The sequence below is a fragment of the Pelobates fuscus genome, chromosome 6 (assembly GCF_036172605.1).
Source record: "Pelobates fuscus isolate aPelFus1 chromosome 6, aPelFus1.pri, whole genome shotgun sequence".
Lineage (NCBI taxonomy): Eukaryota > Metazoa > Chordata > Amphibia > Anura > Pelobatidae > Pelobates > Pelobates fuscus.
Window position 1 is genome coordinate 209083556 of NC_086322.1, and position 21778 is coordinate 209105333.

A 21778-nucleotide genomic window follows, 5' to 3' on the forward strand; every position below is an offset into this window, starting at 1 on the left:
GATGGTCTCATCCAAGGGGGCGGAGCAGCAGCGGGGCCAGACTGACTGTACTCGTGTGGCGCTGGAAAAAAGTGAGCACTCAAAGGTAAGATTGTTATTTTTGAACTATAGTGCCAGGAATACGTTTATATTCCTGACACTATAATGTTCCTTTCAAATAGATGCATTAAAGGATCACTATAGTGTCAGGAAAACAAAGTGGTTTTCCTGACACTTCAGTGCCCTGAGGGTGCCACCACCCTCAGGGTCCCCCTCCTTTGGCGCTGAAGGGGTTAAAACCCCTTCAGCATCTTACCTTAATCCAGCGCCGGGCTCCCTCGGCGCTGGTGACCTCTCCTCCCCCGCTGACGTCAGCTCCCGCAACGTCAATGCTTTCCTATGAACGCTCTGAGCGAGGGAGGCATAATATGCCTCCAGCATCGCAGATGCGCCTCTAGTGGCTGTCCGGAAGACAGCCACTAAACTGCTCTGTTTGCATCTGAAGGGTTAAAACCTGAGGGACCATTGAGCTGAAGTGGTCTGGGTGACTATAGTGTCCCTTTAATGTAAGTCTGTATTTGTATAACTCTGTTGGGAGATATTCTTAATATGTAAAGCACATCATTTGGATCTTTTATTTTTAATTTAAAGCACAATATTTAATTGTTAGGCTGACAGAACCATGTTTTCCTGTAATAATTACATTTTACCCCCTGACCTTTTCATATTAATAGCTTCTCCTTAAGCACAGTTACCTGCTTACTCATATGCTCCTCTCCACATGGATAAACAGATATTAAGACAGTGACCTAATTTTTTTGAGTACGGTCCTGCATCGAGCAAGCGTATACGCTGTGTATAGAGAACACACAACGCTCATCTCTGGCAGGTAAGCTGCACATATGCAGCAATATGTTTTTATTTATTATTTTTAAACCATGTACTATGTTGTAAACAAACAGATAATGAGACCACACAGGCTAAGATAACATGTTGAGACCATGATAAAGAATTAAGCAGAAAAGGATTAAGTATTCTTTTTTAAAACATTATTGTGTTTTCTTACTAACTCTGCAAATCTACATTACACATAAAAACATTGTTAAAAATAAGCTATTCTTTGAAGATTAGTGAAGGCTAAGCAGGTGCTGTACTGAGTGCAAAGTGCTAAATATGAATAGAGGTTCCTTTGGTTTCCACGGTGATTGCTCCTTATTTTGCAACCTGCATCGGAATAGTACCTGTTTTGTGTTTTGCCCTATTATAATAATTATGCAATCGGTGCTTATATCAGGACTTGGAGTCTATCCTACCCCTAATTATCCATGCAATCACAAATGTTTCTTCTCCTTCCTGGCATTTGAGTTAAAAATAAATATAAATCAATCAATAAAATATACACATTTTAGCAAACATACTTATTCTTATAGGACTATGCAGTCATTGCAACATATAAACATATTCTATACACTTAAATTAGTAAACATAGGGTTAAACGCAGAATTGGAGTAACTGAAAAACAAATTGAAAAAAAAAAAGATTAAAATAGTCAAACTGTGACTATAGCATTGAGAATGCCCTGATCAGACAGTTTTTTGTAAATTTACCGTTTGGTTTTGGTTTCACTACTAATTGGTGTTTAGTTACTAAACCTCTAAATGTTGTATTTGGAATGTCACTATAGACAAGCGGTGATTTATTTTGATTTGTATGTTCCATTCCTATGTTTAATAGTCCTGTTATTGGCGGAGAGGTGATATTGTTGTCCAGACCTCAATGTATTTATTAATAAATTATGAATATATAAAGGTTTTACACTAAGCTATACAAATAAGATAATAATATGACTGTTGCAGATATGATGCATGTTACATGAATCTCCATACAGGAGCATTTGGTATCTAAAAAAAAATGTTGATAATTACTCAAGTCTAACTAGAATAAATAAGGTCAAATCTTGCTGAACTCAAGAATGTGAGAGAAGGAGTTGGTATGATGCTATGACTTTAATATAAATTGTCAAATAATCACCAGGGTCTGCATTGCAAAGGATAGAGCAACATTAAATAGCCCTTAAGGTAGTCTGTAGGAACTATATCACTATGGTCTGCCTTGGAAGCCAACAGGATAAGTCTGTCTTAAAGGAAAACTCCGACATTAATACTGATATTCCGTTTTAAGGTTTGGGGTGTTCCGTTATCCCTAACCATGACAGGTGTACCCCATACAAAAATATATAACTCACTGTTTTATCCAGCGGCTAATCCCCTCTTGTCACTACTCCACTCTGCTTAGGGACACTGTCAGTGACAACAACCCCCTTTCTTGTCCGCCCTTGTGCAGCAATTTATTTAGAAATTGGCACTTTTATGAATTGGGAGAACGAGGTCATGCATTTAACGCCTAAAGCACTTCAGCCAGCTAAATGCTTCAGGTGTTTGGAGTGTACATTTAACTAGTACATTTTCAAATGAACCAAAAGCCAGTTTTCATACAAGAAAGTAATGAATGCCTCGCACAGAGTTTTGAAAAGCAAATTCTACTAAATTAATATCAATTAAAATATATTTTCTTAATTAAAATATTAAAATAGCCAACTAGGGTACTGCGTAAGGCACATATGCATTTTGTTTTCAACAGCACTTCAGTAATAATTAACCCCTTAAGGACACATGACGCAAATAATGATTCCCTTTTATTCAAGAAGTTGTGTCCTTAAGGGGTTAATGGAATAAAGTCACTTAGTTTTTATGTTTACTATGGGGAAACAATGGATTGGCTGTTATCATCGATTGATTAATGCAGCCATAGACACAAGACCAGCCACGGTGAAAACGTGCGGCAGTGGAAAAAAGGTAAGTTTAACACCTTTTATCTCCAAAGAGAGGAACCAGAGAGAAATATCTATTCCAGCACTATAGTAATAGGTATATATATTTGTATTTCTAATACTATAGTGTTACTTTAAGGTTAAAGTAGTCAAACTAGAAATGTGACCTTAAATTTGAAATTGACTTCCTGACAATCCTCATGTTGTGGACCTGGTGCTGTATCCATTCGGGTGCCAGTACTGCCCTGTTCGTTCCTGAAAGAGTGTCCTCTTGGTTCGTTTGTCGAACATTCTGGGCTCCCCTGACTCCATACCTTGCCTCTCAAGGAAGGCATACAAGCGCTCTCCCTGGGTGGCCGCCATTCATGAACAAGCAAAAATCGAATGTACCAGCAAATGGCTGCCATTTTGTCTCCCGAACGCTAACAGCGGGACTTGGCCGCAAACTTCGTGGAACTATATTTGGGAACTTGACCATGCGGTTCCTGGTATATTTGTTTCACTGTTTTGCCCCAATTACAGACATGCCAGGAGAGTGCTAATTGGAGGGAAGGTACTATAGACTATGATGAACAATCGTTCCCTAAGAGCCAGGGGGGGTACCCATTTATTTGGGACTCCGGATATTTGACTATCCAACACCACTTTTTCCCTGGAACTATTTCGGGCTTCACCCAAGTGTGTCGCTGGTCAAAACTTTCCACTGGTGGTGATTGGACAATTCCTTATGGATCCGGGCACTATTTGGACAAGAGCTATCCATGGATGTATGACGTGGGGTTTCTGTGGGATTTAACTGTATTTTGGGGTGTTTTATGTTCAGCTCTCTGTATTCAGGAGATAATTAACTTACTGGGCCGAAAGGGGCGAACATGCCCAAAAAGAGGGCATGTCTGCCCAAAGAACTGGAAGGCCAGCCTGGCATGAATGCATGTCAGGCTACCTGTGAATCATGCAGGCTGGCAAACTAAGGGCATACTATGCAGACCGCAAACTGAGCTTGACATAAATGTGTCTAATGATGCGCCTACTCCTCGCTTTCTAAGGACTGTTCCCTAGCACTCACATGTCCACTTGTCTCCTTACCTTCTTACTAACAGACAGAAGCTCCTGGTATATAGTCTGGGACAGAGAAAAGGTGTATGTAGTGAGTGTAGAAGAAAGGGGACATGCCAAAGTGTTAAAGAAACCAAAGTCAGCATTAACTTAACTAATTTCATTGTCAGCCAGTCCACACAGGTTTTGTTCCCCTACATCCCTCTTAAGCTTCCATACTAGGGTTAGGGTTGCCACCTTTCTTGAAAAAAAAATACTGGCCTTAATTATTTGCATAATTAATTATGTATGCGTGACATCACATGATGTAAATCACAAGGAGTGACATAAGAGAAAATTCTGTAAAATCTTCTTACAGTTTGATTTTGCTGTATAGATGGATTGCTGCCAGTGTCTCATTGTCCCTATGTATAACAGTGTCTCAGTGTCCACATGTCGCCCAGTCCCCTAGTCTCCCAGTGTCTCAATGTCCCCATTTATCCCAGTGTCCTCTAGTGTCTGTGTCCCCAGGTCTCCAAGTGTCCTCCTATCAGTGTCCCTATCTACCACAGTGTGGAAAGGAGAAAAGATGCCGCTATAGTCGGAGATTTGAATTGTCATGCAGGGTAATAGAGCATTAGAGTGGAATGATGGACATGTAGGCTCATATGATGTACTGAAATATAGATGGCTGATTTGGGATATGTATGTATCGAACGCTGGGCAAAAGAGAAGGTGAAAGTTGCCACCTCCCAGCCTTGCCCCCCTCGACTCTCGGAACAACGAATGGTGTGTGAATGTGCTGCATGAGTTGACGTGTATTGATATGGATTTTTCGGTTCCTTTCTTTTTTCTTTTTTTTTTTTACAATACGTAATGTTGATTATATTGTTGCTAGATAGATATCCCAGAGGATAAATCTGGGTAGATATTAGAAGGTAGAGCCTGGTTACCAGAAATCCATATATAATGTTAACATCTGAAGATGATTGTATGTATGTATATACTTGTTTGATGTATTTCATGTGATGGATGTAAAACTTATATGATGAATAAAAAAAACATTTTTACAACCAAAAAAACCAACAAATTTTAAGAAAGTATATTTTTTTCCCAGAACACTTGTCATTCCAAAAAGTGCATCCATGTGTTTAAAGGAACACTCCCCTGTAATAAATAAAAACATTAGAACACATAATGGCTGAGTGTGTAAAGACAATTTAGATTTCTGCCCCCACACAGTGGGCTGCATTACGTTTTAACAGTCAGTAGATTTCTTTTGATAGAGAAACAAATTGGGGAGCACCAGCAAAGCTACTCATAGAGAAGTAACTGAATCCAATAATTCTCTCTAAAAAAAAATTGCCTTCTGTTTTATGCTATAGCATGACGCAATATGGCAGAGCACTTTCCTAAACAGTTTGGCGGGTGCAATTTAGGAGCTTCATACAATGCAGATTTCTCTTGAAATTGGCATTTTTATAAAGTAAGAAAGAGAGAGGCTCTTTTAACTTGTAAAGCATCTCAGCAAGCTGATGTGCCTTAGGGGTTAGCTATATGCAATTTTCATGTCAAAGTTACAAGTTTAACATAAACTTTATTTTTAGTACTTTTAATCTGTTTAATAAAACATCACTGAGATATGACTGTAGCGGACACAGGAGGATCAGTCCCTGCCCTGGGATTCAGACCTAGTTCACCAAAGCATTCGTCCCTTCTCCAAGAGGAAAACTCCAACAAGGATCTGCTCCTTTCAGCACTGTCTGACTGGTAGTTTAAAGTAGATCACACAGAGCTCCACCAGCATAGAAACAATTATCAAAATTCCCCACAATAAAGTTAGGAGGAATATTGTTTTTTTTAGACTGGTAACCAGTTTTAAATAGACCACAATGTTTACATAAAAGTTAGGCACACAAAGATAAAGAAGTGAAGGCTCATTAACCCCTTAAGGACACAGCTTCAGAAGTTTGTCTTACCCTTAACCCATTAAGGACACATGACATGTGTGACATGTCATGATTCCCTTTTATTCCAGAAGTTTGGTCCTTAAGGGGTTAAGGACACAAGCAATTTTTTAATTTTTTGCTGTTTTTGTTCAACTGCAATTTGCATCTCTCTCATTCACTGCACCAACAAATATTATATACCGTATTTTAGAGGACAAAAAGGACTTTAATTTGATGTCATATATACATATACAAATTCTCATTAATTATAAAAAAAAGTCCAAAAATGGGGGGGGGGGGGGAGTGGGGGGGTGGAACAGAATTCTTTTTTTTTTTTTTACAGTTTAGGCAATAATAATGTGTGCATAATATGTCCATCTTAGGAAAAGTTATTCAAAATAAATAATTTTATGTGTCTTGATTTATAGAGTACATTATATGTATAGGATTTCAGCCTATTTTGAAAGTTACAGGTCACAAAACACAAGGACTATAATAAAATGTCAATGTGAAACAAAGTTTGTCTTGTTAGTTTAGTAGCCATCACAAAAAACTAAATTGCCACGCAAAGGTATATATTTATATAAAGTAGACATCACAGGCTATTTAAGGTTATTTTGACACTTTTTATGTTTCCATTTCATCGCCAATCTCTGCTAAATATTGGAGTAAAATTGTAGATTATGCTAACGTAGTGTACTAATAATCTTAATTTTAGTAATGACAGGAGGCGAGTATTTTGCATTGACTTTCTATACTTAAAACTCCAGCAGCAACAAGTCAATCAAAAAACTTTAACCAATGAGAAAACAACAGTCATCATAGATATAAGGTAGGACAGCCCCTAATTCTCTCTCTTTCTTTGGTGTGAATGTAGATAGTCCCTTTTAACTGGAAACGGAAAACTGTAGAAACTTGAGCATCCTGATAACTTCAAACTGTAACGAATAGAAGGAATTACATTCCGCTTGTAGTCGATGGAAGTATTCATATTAAAAAGAAGGAGAAATAAGTGAAAGGTGTTGGTAGACCGTGATTCCACAATTCACTCTTGTACATTTATAGATAATATAATTATCTATAAATAGAATAATATGAAACTCGAATTAAAGAGTTATTCAGGATATAACAACATCATAAATCTCATATCAAACCCTCCATAATTGTCATTAACTACAATTTATAAATTATAGCAGAAGTTGGTACATAGATAAGAGCATAGGCGTGCGCAGCCTTTTGCATTAGAGTGTGCACCCTAAAGCACAAGCACACGCCGCGTATATATATGTATTATTATGTATGTATGTATATATATATATATATATATATATACACACACACACATACACTGCTGTGTGTGTGTGCTGTGTGAGGGTGCTGTTAGTGTGCTATGTGGGTGAGGGTGTTTGTATGTGCGCGCTTGTGAGGGTGCTGTTAATGTACTGTGTGTGAGGGTGCTGTTTGTGTGTGAGGGTACTGGTAGTGTACTGTGTGTGTGTTTGTTAGGGTGCTGTTTGTGTTTGTGAGGGTACTGTTAGTGTGCTGTGCATGTGTGAGGTTGCTGTTTGTGTGCTGTGTGTGAGGGGGCTGTTTGTGTGCTGTGTGTAAAGGTGCTGTGTGTGTTTGTGAGGGTGCTGTTTGTGAGTGCTGTATATGTATGTCTGTTGGTGCTGTATGTGTGTTGGTGCTTTATGTGTGTTGGTGCTGTATGTGTGTGGGTTCTGTGTATGTGTGTGGTGCTGTGTATGTGTGCTGTATGTGTGTATGTATGTGGGTGCTATATGTGTGTGGGTGCTGTGTATGTGTGTGGGTGCTGTATGTGTGTTGGTGCTGTGTATGTCTGTGGGTGCTGTATGCGTGTATGTCTGTGGGTGCTGTATGTGTGTAGGTGCTGTGTATGTGTGTGGGTGCTGTATGTGTGTTGGTGCTGTGTATGTCTGTGGGTGCTGTATGTGTGTATGTCTGTGGGTGCTGTATGTGTGTAGGTGCTGTGTATGTGTGTGGGTGCTGTATGTGTGTGGGTGCTGTGTGTGGGTGCTGTATGTGTGTTGGTGCTGTGTATGTCTGTGGGTGCTGTATGTGTGTATGTCTGTGGGTGCTGTATGTGTGTAGGTGCTGTGTATGTGTGTTGGTGCTGTGTATGTCTGTGGGTGCTGTATGTGTGTGGGTGATTGTGGGGGGGGGAGGTGGGGGTACATTACTTAATATCCCCCCTCCCTTCTTACTTTATGTAGGGAGGGGGGATTATTGTTCTTTGCTGCCTTCCCTGGTGGTCCAGTGGAGGTGGGGGCAGATTATTTAATATCCCCCCTGCCTTACCTTATGTAGGGAGGGGGGATCCTTTCTGCCTTCCCTGGTGGTCCAGAATGCTTAATATCCCCCCTCCCTTCTTACATTATGCCTGGGAGGGGGGATCCTTTCTGCTGCTGCCATCCCTGGTGGTCCAGTGGTGAGTGAACTCTAGCCTGCGGGGCTAGAGTTCACTCTCGCGAGATCTGAGCGTTTCCGCGGCAACGCTCAGATCTCGCGAGAGGAACTCGGCGGAGCTGCTGGCAAGAGCTCCGCCGGTCCTCTCCTGCCTCTCTCCCTGCCTGTGGGTCGGTGGGGAGGGAGGCTGAAAGCAGAGCCGGCGTTTGGATAGCGCCGGCTCTGCATGAGCCGACAGGGGGGATCCTGAGATCTCCCCTGCCGGTCTCAATACATAGGCGTGCCGAGGGGATTAGGGTGTGCCCAGGCACACCCGGCACACCCCGTGCGCACGCCTATGGATAAGAGTAGTACAAAATATGGATAAAAGGGGAAGGAAACATAAAAAGGGGGGGGGAGGATACTCACCTCCTGTCATTACTAAAATTATAAGATTATTAGTACACTACGTTAGCATAATCTACACTTTTATCACATGACAGTAGGCCTCATATTTAGCATTTTTAACGCTATCCGATTAGAGAAAAAGAAGCGTGAGAGGAAAGACGGAAATACATATTCCGAAAGGATTCTTCCCGAGACCAGTCTGCCGAACGCATGATGTCTGAGATAGGAAGTTGAGAATAATGGTGATAGGAGTTGTAAAGGGATTAGTCCCTCTCCAAACACCAGCTAGACCATTTGTTCCAGGCTGCGAGGTAGCTCCGTCTGGTTCCGGGTGCCCACAAGTCCCATAGCAGGTCCTGAGTGATTTGCGATAGACCGTCTGTAGCCCAGGTTCCCCTGAAATAGTCCAAGCCACCAGATCTAGTCGTCCTTGTAGTACCAGAGGGTGCAGTTCTCCCTGAGGGCCGGATAGTAGGAGGGGAAACGAGGGTAGGAGGAGAGGATGGTCATAGGGTAGTTCCAGAGAGACCGGGAACCATGCTTGACTCTGCTGGAGCGTTGTCCAGAGGAGCATAGATATCTTCAGGTTGCGTACCTGGTTTATACTCACGTCAAAATGGAGAGTGGGGAAAAGGCGTAAGGTCAGGTCTAAAGGAACGCGTCCACTGCTTCACAGTCTAGATCTGGTAGCCAGCTGAAGTACCTGAGCAGTTGACAATTGGTCCGTGAGGCAAATAGGTCGATGATGAGAGGACCCCTGCATTCATCCTTACTTTGGAATATCGACTCGTGGAGGTGCCAGTTGCTACTGTCCCTCCAATGTCGTGAATACCAGTTCACTATGAGGTTGGATATTCCCGGTAGGTATTCTGCCTGTAACCTAATATTGTGTGAGAGAAAGAAACTGTAAATGTATTTTGTTGCATCTGTTAGTGCCCAGGATCAAGCCCCACCCAGACAATTGATATATTGGACTGCTGAGATTTTGTCCTTGCACATCAAGATGCAGCAGTCAGACATGTGGCTGGCCAGACTGCGGATGGCAAAGGAGCCTGCTATCAGTTCCAGGCAGTTGATGTGCAATTCCTTCTCCTCGAGTAACCAGAGTCCTCTTGTGGATGATCCCACACAATGTGCTCCCCAGCACCGTAGGCTGGTGTCCGACTCCACCACGGAATTCGGTGTGGGACTAAAATTGTCTTTCCCATTCCAGACTTGCCTGTGGAGAAGCCACCAATGGAACTCCGTGCGTATCTCATTCGTGAGAGGGATCGTCTGGTCGTATTAGATTCCGGATCGCAGATAGTGTGCCTTCAGCCGTTAGTTAGTGGCTCGGTAGTAAAGAGTATCTGGGTAAATAGCCTGTATGGAAGTGGAGAGTAGTCCCACGACCCGAGCGAGGAGATAAGGTTGAGGGTGATCCATATTCAGTATCTTCCAAATTTCTTTGCGCATACAATAGCTGTTACACCCACAGAAATTAGGGAATGTCTTTGTCAATTCAAGAAAAAATGTTAAAAAAATAAAAAAAAAATTTAAAAGTACATTTTTAGTTTTTTTATTTAACAGACTACTATTTTGGGTATAATATGAAACTCAGTAGTCACATCTCGACAATTCTCGGATTATAAAAGACATTTCCAAATGTGGAATATTTTTTTACTTACCAAAATTAATTGTTTAATGAATACTCCCCAAAAACGTTGATTCCTTTTTTTCCCCTGTGTGTATACAGAAAGAATTGAAAGAACTATCAGGCAGCAATTAAGGAAAAGTCTAGAGTATTTGTTTCAGAACCGTTTCTAATCCTAATCCCTTACAGATCCTTTCAATGTCTTAAGAGTCACATGGCAGCATTAGCGCTGTGTACGTAGTTATGTAAATAAGTAACAGGCCTGTAATGTCTGCATAGAAGCACATATTATATAGCAGAGAAGTAAACCATGAGCAATAGCTGTGGATGTTTGCTAACGTTCTGGAAACTGGCCAAATATATATGATTACTTTTCGAGAATTGGGACGATGGTTCATAAAGGAATACAGGTTTTTACGATATTAAACAAGCAATGTAATTCTAGGCTAATGTGGCTAATTTTTAAACTAAGAGGTAAGTGTTGTCTTTGTCAGAAAAACATTCTATTTAGTCGAAACGTAAAGGAAATTTGCATTTTTACTTATGCGTAATCATATGTGAGGCTTCATTCACTAAAGTTCTGTAAATCTGATTGTGTGTTATTTTGTGTTAGTTCTACCATTTGTAAGGTAGAACTGATTTGTAATTTAGGTAAGAAATAGTCCTTTGTGTTTCATTCAGCTGAAGTGATAAATGTTAAGCTTTTTTTTTTTTTGCTATTTTGTTACTATTGCATGCATAACTGATTAATTGCATGCATTAAAATATTATTGGCCATAATCTACCGCATCCAATTTTTCCCATAGAAGGTGTGATAAACGGAGCTGGATGTTTGTCCTATGTGATAAACTAGAATTTTTGTAACTTTATTTTCTGGGAAGATTTTTTTTTACCTGCTCGGACCAAACCTATTCTACTGTAAAATAAATGTATAGCCTAATGTGCAGTTAGCCAGGCATCACAGCCTGTTAAAAAAAAAAGTCGATATGTGGGATTTTGTCATTCACTATACTCAGTCTGATGGACGTCGTGTCAGCTAAGCAGGTAAACAGCTGATAAACAGTAGACTTGTGCACAAATGTGTTTCAGCAGGTTTGAATGAATAAAATCCCATTCAGTCTACACCCAAACAAATCGATCCAGGATATATCTGTGGAAGCTTATTCTCAAAATCTGGCACAGATTAAAAGGAATTTGATTACTTTACCCAAGCTGAAACACATTTGTGCACAAATCTTCTGAATATTGGGTGAGGGGGGAAGATTCAGAAGAGGGCATGTATGTGACACTATTTGTGCCTGACTTGTGCATTCAGTTTCAAACTAATTGCAATTTGTCTGAATTTGGGCGATCGGTGCAATATTGAAATTCTGTAACTCCGAAATTGACAACAGGTTTGTTTGTTTTGTGATTCGGAGTTTGCCCATGGCACCATAAAATGTGAAGATTGATGGGAAAAATGATGAATTATGCTTAGTGTACTGCCACTAAATATTGATGTTATTCACAGCTAAAGCAACATGACCAGCAGAGGAAAAAATGAGGAGCATTAAAATTCAACGTTTATATATTTATTAAATAATAATAATAACATACATAAATATAGATTTTTTTATTTTTTTTTACTGATCTTGATCATTACAGATCACTTAATCTGTGAATCAAATGTTGGGAAAATTCACCTATTGGTGCACTGTAAAATGTATATAGATACAAAAATTATATTATGCATATATCTTGCAGTATACTAATCAGCCCATTTCGGTGCCCTTTTGGTTCACCTGAATTATTTTCTCCAAAACTATTGCATTGAAAGTCATCTGAACTGAAACACCACAAATTGGACAAATTAGTTTTTTTGGCAAAAAAACGTTTGACAAATAGATTATTCCAATATTTTTTTTATTTTTATAGTGCATGAAAGATCACAACATTTCTTGTATGGCCACAACAGCCTTGACAAGCGCATTGGTTACAAGTGTATGAGCATATTTGTGGTAGGAAAGAAACTTGTACATAGTTTAGTGAGTTGCTTGGTTCATAGTATCATTGATGAGTTTAGCTTGAGAATAGTGAGGGTAAGGAAAAGGACCAGAAGCTTATCTAGTGAGCTTGTAGCCATTACGTACAATGAGGAGCGATGCCTGTTTTGCGTAAGTTGTACATACATTAATGAAGGCAATCATGTGCATCCCAAATAGCAGTAGGCTGTACAATTGCATGATACAGCGAGTCATACAGAGGGTATTACTATTTATGTGACATTCGGGGCTGACGCTCGTTTGAGGTTTTACCACCGTATGTCACCTCGCAGTGTATGTATAGTGTCCGATGTCTGTTTGCCTCTGACTGCTTGTGGTGAGGATGTCATCTGCGTAGGAGTGGGTATTAGTGTGATACAGTGTGTGGTAGAGGCTTGTTGCGGTGGGTGATGCCCCATAAGGTGGGGTATGTGGTGTTCTGATGTTCCGTGTTTGGAACACAGGGACTGCTCTGGAGGAGGGAGGGCGGCCTGTGGGCAGCAGGGAGATGTGGGTCGAGGTATCCCTTCAGTTGCAGTCGCCTGTAGCGTGGGGTCATGGGTTCTGGGGTCCTCAGGTAGCAGGTTGGTCCGTGGTGTGTGGTAGGGGGTCTGTCGCCGGGGTTCTGTAGTGTGTGTTTGCTTTGCATCTCTGACAGGACCCCCGTTCGTTACCTGGCGTGTGGCTTGTGTCGGCCTCTGTCAGGCGTGGGAGGGAGTCGTGCGTGTCAGGTGTCTCAGGTGGTTCTCGTGCTCGGCGTTGTCACTCTAGTAGGGGGTGACGTGCGGTCAGGGGTAGTAGGAGGGGGGTAAAGGGGAGGTGGTGATGGCGGGGGGTGACCAGGAATTAGTTTGGGTGTGCCTGGGTGTGAGAGGTGGGGTGCGGGCTTCGGGCTCCCAAGCCTGGGCCCGCGTCCCAGCTCCCCCCGTCCCTGGGTCCGGCATCGGCGCGCTCTTTTCGGTTCCGTCTTTCCGTCGGGACTGCCTCCGATGTTCCGTCGTTCCTGTCTGTGCCCTCCGGCAGGGGGGGCCTCGTGTTTGATCCCGGGGGTTGCGTGTCCCCTCCGGTCCCGGTGGGGGAGGCGAGCCATCTTAGCCAGTGGTACCAGGTGTCGTGGTAGCGCTGTATACGTCCGGCCGCCGAGAGGATCAGCTCCTCGATCTGTCTGATGTCCTCCACTCTGGCTAGCCATTCTCTTGGCGTCGGGGCCGTGGGTTGTTTCCAGTGTGTCGGAATAAGACTATGCGCCGCGTTTAGGAGATGTGGTATCACTGATCTCTTGAATTTAGTTGTGAAGATTAAGGTTAGTTGGAGTAGGTAGGTTTCCGGTGTGAGTTGTATGTTTGCGTCCGTTATGGTCACCATGACAGCGTGAATCGCCGACCAAAAGGGTTTGATGTGTGGGCAGGTCCACCAAATATGGAAGTGGGATCCCAGTTCCCTCCCGCACCTCCAGCATTCGGGTTCGCAGGCAGCTGTTATTATGGATAGTTTCTCGGGTGTCCTGTACCAGTGCGAGAGCATTTTATACCCAGTTTCCTGGAATTTGGTGGCTATGGATGCTTTATGTATGAGCGTGAACACTGTGGTCCATTGTTCCGCAGGGAGTGCGTGTCCTAGATCCCTTTCCCAGTATTTAGTGAAATAAGGGAGAGGTGCATCGGTGGATGGTGTAATCTGTGTGCGGTATAGTAACGATATTGCGTGTGGTGGGCTCGGGGGGTTCGTGCACATCGTCTCAAAGGCGGTGAGTGCTCGGGCCGCTGAGTCCAGTCCAGGCGTGGTCTGCAGGAACCTCTTCAGTTGATGGTATTTGAAGAGGAGCGACCAGGTGTGCGGGTTATTCGGGACCAGTTCTCCCAGGGGTGTGATTGTGCCCTGTTTGTACACGTCCTTCAACCTGCAGGGGGTTGGTAGTCCCAGCACTGTAATGTAGCGGGGATCCTCCGCCGGAGGGAGTCGTGGGTTGTGCGATACAGGGCAGAGAGATGAGAGCTCCGGGGCCATGTCCTTTTGTAGGGCCAGTCTCCTCCAGATGGTCATTGTGACGTTCAGCGTTGGATGTTGTTTCGGCAATTCGCCTGGCGTTGCTTTCGGTAGCCACGGGAGGAGGGAGAGGGGAGTTCGCGAGAAGCTCGCCTCTATCGGTATCCACAGTTTGTCCTTTGGGTTGTGTGTCCATTCAATCAGTCGTTGGAGGTGTATCGCCTGTCGGTATTTTGTCAGGTCTGGTAAGCCTAGGCCCCCATGCAGTTTGGGTTTGGTGAGAGTGGCAAAGTTCAGTCTCGCTTTTTTACGGTGCCACACGTATCCTGCCATTGTTTTTCGGACTTGTGCAAAAAAGGATTTGGGGATATGGACTGGTAGGGTCTGTAGGAGGTACAGGAGACGTGGGAGAACATTCATCTTGAGTACACTGATCCTGCCCAGCCATGTGATATGGGGGAGGTGCCAGGCATTCAAGTCTTTTGTGATCCGTTCCAGGAGGGGGGGGAAGTTGATGCGGAAGGTGTCCGTAGGGTCCGCCGATAGCCATGTCCCCAGGTATTTGATCGCCTCTGCGCACCAGCGGAAGGGGAAGTCGTTCTGTAAGCTGGTAACCAGCGCTTGGGGGCATCCCACATTGAGAATTTCAGATTCAGTGTAGTTGATTTTTAGGTTTGACAAGGTGCCATACGTGTCGAATTGCTGCAACAGTACTCTGAGAGAGGGCCGTGGGTTGGTGATAGTGAACAGGAGGTCATCCGCATATGCGGAGACTTTGCTGACTCCCCAGCTGCCTCCAATTCCGGAGATGCCCGGTTGAGCTCTAATGGCGTTGAGGAACGGCTCCAGACTGAGGACAAAGAGCAAAGGTGATAATGGACAGCCTTGTCTCGTGCCGTTTTTTATCTCAAACGGGTCTGAGAGGAGTCCGTTCACCTGTACCCTGGCTGTTGGGTTGGTGTACAGGGCCGATATCCAGGCCATCATGTGCTGACCTAATCCGAGGTGTGCCAGTGTGGACCGCAGGAAGGACCAATCGACCCTGTCGAAGGCCTTCTCCGCGTCCGTTGAGACCAGTAGGGCGGGCAAAGGACCCTGCTTTGCTGCGTGGATCAGGTTGAGCGTCTTGGTGGTGTTGTCCCTGGCCTCTCTGCCTTCCACGAATCCTACCTGGTCAGGGTGGATTAGGTCTGGCAGTAGCGGTTGGAGGCGAAGAGCCAGAATCTTGGCGAACAATTTGAGGTCAGTGTTCAGCAAGGAGATCGGGCGGTAACTGGCACAGGAGGACGGGTCCTTCCCTTCTTTTGGTATTATCACTACGTGGGCTCGAAGCGAGGCGGGGTCTAATGAGCCTCCGTTTTGAATGGAGTTGAAGAGGTTGAGCAAGTGTGGGGTAAGAACGTCCGCGAACATCTTGTAATATTTTGCCGTATATCCGTCCGGGCCAGGACTCTTGCCCTGCTTGGCTTTTTTGATGGCCAAGCATACTTCTGCGCTCGTGATGTCTTCCTCCAGGGCAGCGACGGTTTCGGGTGGGAGCTTAGTTGTCATGTGTCGTGTGATATATGCCTTCTGGCGAGCCTCGAAGGTCTCCGCCGTTACGGTCTGGCGTGAAGGGTTTGCGGGTAGGTTGTATAGTGAGGAGTAATATTGTCTGAACCCCTCCGCGATTGTTTTCAGCGTGAGCAGTGATTGTCCCCTCAGTGTGATCCGTTGGACATGGCTCTTTTGCCTCCGTGCTCTCAGCGCTCTGGCGAGCAGTTCCCGTATTCATAGAATGTTTTTTTCGTGAGTTGAAACTGGAATGTAATCTTAGATGTGAGGCGCGTGTTTAGATCTGCTTTGGCGTCCAGGAGTTGTTTGTAGGTAGCGTCGTCAAGGGAGCGTTTGTGTCGTGTTTCAAGTTGGGTCACTCGGTCGATGAGGTGTGAAATCTCTTGTGCGCGTTGTCGTTTCAGGCGGGTGCCGTGCTTGATGAGAATGCCTCTGATGACGCATTTGTGCGCTTCCCAAATGGTGGGTAGTGTGCAGTCAGGTGGCTTGTTGGTGAGGAAGTAGTGTTCCAAAGCGGTGCGTATTTCCGTTTGGATGATTGGGTCTTCCAGGAGGGATTCGTTTAGCTTCCACGTCCATTGCGGTTTGTAGGGTCTGGGGTTATCGATGGCGAGGATTAGTGGTGTGTGGTCGGACCAGGTTATGGGTGCAATGCGGGCAGATCTCAGCGTGTCTAGGTTCCTGTGTTGTATGAAGAAGTAGTCTAATCTCGAGTAGGAGCTGTGTGGTGCTGAGTAGTATGTGTAGTCCCTTTCCGTATTGTGGAGAATGCGCCAGCAGTCCACTAGTAGATGCTCGGAGAGAAGGGATCTCATGCCTCGGAGGACATGGTCCGGAATCGTGGAGACGCCTTTCGACGTGTCGACTCTGGGGTCCAGGGGGGCATTGAAGTCCCCTCCAATTATGACGGTGCCCTCTCCAAATGTTTCCAGGGTTCGTAGGGCGGAGGACAGGAATTGCTTCTGGCCCTTGTTCGGGAGGTATAAATTCGCCAGAGTGATTTGGGAGTTGCCTATTTTCCCTTTAATGAAAAGGTACCTGCCTTCTGCGTCCTGTATCTCCGCTTCAAATTTGAATTGGATGTCTGCTGAGAGCAGAATGGCCACTCCCTTGGATTTGTTCAGGGGGTTGTGGGCGAAGTATCCCGTGGGATAGTATCTGTTGGAGAATCTAGGGGCCTGGGGAGCGTGGAAGTGGGTTTCCTGGAAGAAGGCCACCGATATCCCCAGTGCCCTAATCTCTCGCAGGGCTCTGGCTCGTTTGTGTGGTGAGTTGAGGCCCCTTGCGTTTATCGTGTAGAGGTTGATGGAGTTGCCATCGCTTCTGCCCGCGTCAGGGGCGTGGGGAGTGGGGGGGGGCGAACCCATGCCACCGGGTCACCTTCAGGCCCGAAGTGGGAGGTGTAAGGAGGGGAGGGGTAGGGGCAGTGGGGAGGGGTGTGGGGTGTGGTAGGTGTGATCAGATCGCAGAGGCGACAGTAAGTAGGGGTAATGTGCCGCTGGGAGGCGGAGGTCCAGGGACGAAGTCCTGTGGGTCCACCTCACAGGTTGTTGGCAGTACACCCGTGGGGTTGGTAGTGTCGGGGGAGGGATGGTCGCCCACTGATGACTTCCTGGTGAGTGGTGAGTCACAGTCGGCCCTCATCCGTCTCCTGCTGCCCATTAGCTCTGTGGTGGAGGTTGAAGTGGCACCCATGAAGGGTAGAGTCGTAAAAGGGAGCGTAAGTGGTCTGTGTAGTGTGGAAGCGGATGTCCGCTTCGGCCCCGCAGTGTTGTTTTCGTGTGTTGAGCGTTGCGAGGATGGGGCGGGGTGAGGGAGGGACTTTCTGATACATTCGTATAACCTATATCATTAAACAGTAGCATGCACAGGAAGATCGTAGGTAACATTTTAAACAAGTCAAACATTTCAGACGTTTTAAACATATTGAACAAGTTAAACCAGTTGAGCAAGGTAAGCATCTCAAACATGCCGATGTAGGGTGATGTGCAGTGGTGCGATGGCACTCAGTCATCTGTCGGTGGGAGTGTGCGTCGTGGGGTGCACGTCTGTTCGAGAGGTGACCAGTCAGGAATGAGGGGGGTTGGTGGGATCGAGGTGGGGGGGAGCATATGCGAGTTTGTCATTACCCTTTCAGTTTCCGTCTCGGTGTTTTGTTAATTCAGGTTGTCTCACGTGGGTAGGGTTATGGGTAATATCGGCGTATCTGTATCTCGTGGGCGTTTGTAGTGTGGTCGTGTACCTGCGGCTAAGTGTGCGTACTCACGATGGTATGTGCCCCTGTGTGCTCTGTCCACCCTTTCTGGTGTCAGCCCTGTCGTCTATCGGCACTATTTGGTGGTGTTTCGGGCCTTCAGGGGGCTCGTCAGGGAGGGTCAGTCTTCCCGTCGTGTTGTACCACCCCCTTGCTGTTGTAAAGGCAAATATGACATTTTAAAGATTACATGGATTAAGATAAAGATAAACAACCTTGACATGAGCGGTACATCTTTGTAACATGGAAGATCTTAGGTAACATTCTGAACAAGTCAAACATTTCAGACGTTTTAGACATATTGATCAAGTTAAACCAGTTGAGCAAGGTAAGCATCTCAAGCATACCCATGTAGGGTGATGTGCAGTGGTGCGATGGCACTCAGCCATCTGTCGGTGGGAGTGTGCGTCGTGGGGTACACGTCTGTTCGAGAGGTGACCAGTCCGGAATGAGGGGGGTTGGTGGGATCGAGGTGGGGGGGAGCGTATGCGAGTTTGTCATTACCCTTTGAGTTTCCGTCTCGGTGTTTTGTTAGTTCATGTTGTCTCACGTGGGTAGGGTTATGGGTAATATCGACGTATCTGTATCTCGTGGCCGTTTGTAGTGTGGTCGTGTACCTGCGGCTAAGTGTGCGTACTCACGGCGGTATGTGCCCCTGTGTGCTCTGTCCACCCTTTCTGGTGTCAGCCCAGTCGTCTATCGGCACTATGTGGTGATGTTTCGGGCCTTCGGGGGGCTCGTCAGGGAGGGTCAGTCTTCCCGTCGTGTTGTACCACCCCCTTGCTGTTGTAAAGGCAAATATGACATTTTAAAGACATTACATGGATTAGAATAAAGATAAACAACATTGACATGAGCGGTACATCTATGTAACATTGTGACCATCATTAGGCAGTGCTTCGGTGATCTGTCCCCCCGGTATCAGTACCTGAATGTGTGTGCAAAGGTGTGATGAGTAGAGTTTTGTCATGCAGGTGTAGGCCTATATAGTTAAGAGTGAGATGTTTGTATTTTCTGTGTGTGTTGTCTCCTGGGGTGGATGCGGTTTGCGGTGTGTCTGTGGTGTCTGTGTTCCCCTGCAGTATACTTGCACAGCTGGGCACATTTCCCCCAGTGGTCTCCGAGAGAGTGTTCAGAGCGTCTCTGGGTCAGTAATCCACAGAGGTTCAGAAAATCACCAGGCAGGAGCTTCAGCGTGAGGGTGGGGTGTAGTCTCTGGTAGGCAATCGGAGTGGAATGTCAGATGTCTACGTTGTAGGGCCCATATGGCCTGTATGGGGATTTACGGGGCAATCCAGATAGGTTGGGGGGGCAGGGGGGAGTCCAGCTATGTGAAGCTGTGGTGTGCAGGTGCACGTTGTCTATGGGTTGGTGAGCAGCATCCAAGGGGTCTTGCCGTGAAGGTGAGAGAGGGGCCGATAAAAACGAGGAAGTTTCAGGTTTGGGGAAGGGTATCTTGATGCCTGTCGAGGGTAGGCGGGTAGTGCCCATTGATGTGTAGTTCAGACATGGGTCATGAGTGGAGGGGGGTGGGTAGTGCCCCCTTTATTCTTCAGGTGCTGCTTGCAGGGGGGAAGTGAAGTCGGTGTCTGGGCCTTGGTGTATGATGCGGTGGGTCGGTCTTCCTGCGGAGCGTTCGTTCATCGGGTAACCAGTCCAATCCGGGATGGGGATTCGTGGGAGGCCAAGCGCCTCTTGAAAGGCCTGGGTGTATTGTGGCGTGCGAATTGTGGCTTCCGTGGTGCCCCGTCGGGTCGTGAGGGCAAAGGGGAATTGCCATCTATACCGGATCTGGGCCTCTTGTAGCGCGGCGGTTATGGGCCGTAATGCCCTCCGGGCCTGCAGGGTTAGGTGGGAGAGGTCGTTGTAGAGCTCGACCACTTGCCCCTCGTGCCTCCAGGAGCGTTCTGTGCGAGCTTTCCGCATAATGTCTTCCTTTAGTTGGAAGTCAGGGATGTGGCAAATTATGTCTCTGGGGGGGCACCCGGGGGTGGTTTGGGCCTCAGTGCCCTGTGCGCCCTGTCTATAGGGATGCGGGCTTCCCTGGGCCGGCCTAGGATGCGATTAAATAATGGTATTAGGAGGGCCCTGGTATCCTCTGGGGCCTCTGATTCCCTGCAGCCTCTTACCCTGATGTTGTGCCTTCTGCCACGGTTGTCCAGGTCCTCAACGTGGAGGCGCAGGTCCTGCAGTTGTCTGGTTTGTGCTGTGATGGCTGGGAGTGCAGGACAGTGCTGGTCTGGGCCCTGGGATTCAAGGGCCTGCACCCTTGCCTCCAGTGCTGTGAGGGAGGTGCCAAGGGCCGAGATTTCTGTGCGCAGCGTGGATTTGACCTCCTCCAGGAGGGTCTGGAAATCTTCCTTCTTCGGCAGGGATGCAAAGAGGGCATACCAGTCCGGCGTTTGTGGTGCCGGTATGCTGCCTCGTGTGTTGGGACCGTCGTCCGACATCTCGGAGCTCGGCGAGGAGGGCGCCATATTGGAGTCCTCCCGGCGTTTGGAGGTAACTCCTAATTGAGGGGTGGGAGCTGGTCCCATGGGTTCTTGGTGTGGAGGGGGTCATTTGGGACCGTCTAGTGCCTCCCATGGGTGCCGGTTCGTGCAGTTTTAGCGGTGCTTGAGAGCAGGCAGGAGCGGAGCGCGAGGATTAGGCGGCCATTCTCGTCCGGCGCCAATCCACGCCCTCTGACAAATAGATTAGACTGAACCGACTTTTTTTTTATTTTTTATTTTTTTTACCGTGCACAAGTCTATTGTTTTCTCCTGAGACAGAACTAAGAATTACCATATTACACAGTCTAAGGAAATACAATCCTATTTTTCCTAATGTCAGTAACCATTGACTGTCCTATTTCCTTTGTAGGGAATACCTAGAAGTAATAATGGCGCTGCCTTTGCCAGTCACTAGTTGAAGCCAAAAACCTTCGACTTTTCAACTGTTGCCATGATGTGTGTATCAATTTTCGTTTCTTAACATTAAGCAGAAAACACTGGTAAGTAAATGTTTACAGGTATCAAATACTATGTATGCATGGATACAGTTTTTGTGACACTTTTATAAGTATTGTAGGTGGCAGATTTTTGCTATATGTTACAAAATGGCGACTTTAAGGATTTTTAATATTATGATTCTGTACCCCAAATCCTTCCCAGGATTTTTAATATTATGATTTTGTACCTTTGAATTTTGAAACTCCATTGCTATTAAATAAACATAAATGTCACTATAATTGAATTCAATGTGTGCACATAAGTGCATGGCTGAATGGGTTACCAACACAACTCCCAAATAATTGAAAAAAATTAAGATGATTTGAAACTATAGGTATTTACAAATACTGTATTTACAATATAAACATTATGTGAAGACAGGCTTAAAAATATTTTCAATAATGTATTTAATTTAATTTAGATCATTGGTGGGAAGTAAACCATGGGATGTGGGACATCTGCAAACTCCACTCACAGTCACTCAATCCAAAGATCTAGAAAAAGTAAGTAGAGCATTGAATATCCACTGCAGTATACCTGTTTGTTTATATATTTATATCAACAAGGAGAAACATCCAAACTATAACTGATATTTTTAAAGGAAAACAATAGTAGAATACAAAACTATAACCCTAACACTACAGTGCCTGAGAGGTTAAAAAAAAAAATATTTAAACTTATCCTATTCAAGCGGAGGTGGCCCTCCAACGTCAGCAAATGGGGGACCTAATAT

At 45.3% G+C, this 21778-nt stretch overlaps 1 protein-coding gene across 2 annotated transcripts in view; it reads left to right on the forward strand.

Annotated features, from left to right (window-relative positions):
* Window positions 1–815: 815 nt before the first annotated feature.
* The window catches only part of PPEF2 (protein phosphatase with EF-hand domain 2), an 88987-nt gene continuing 68024 nt past the window's right edge, over window positions 816–21778 (forward strand). The window contains exons 1-3 of one of the 2 annotated variants that reach the window (XM_063458685.1): window positions 816–868; window positions 20918–21047; window positions 21467–21548. In XM_063458685.1, coding sequence (XP_063314755.1) covers window positions 21488–21548 — 61 coding nt within the window. In that variant the 5' untranslated portion in view covers window positions 816–868; window positions 20918–21047; window positions 21467–21487. Of the gene's footprint in view, window positions 869–10542; window positions 10715–20917; window positions 21048–21466; window positions 21549–21778 lie in introns of those variants that run through there. The other variant, XM_063458684.1, reaches the window with a different exon arrangement.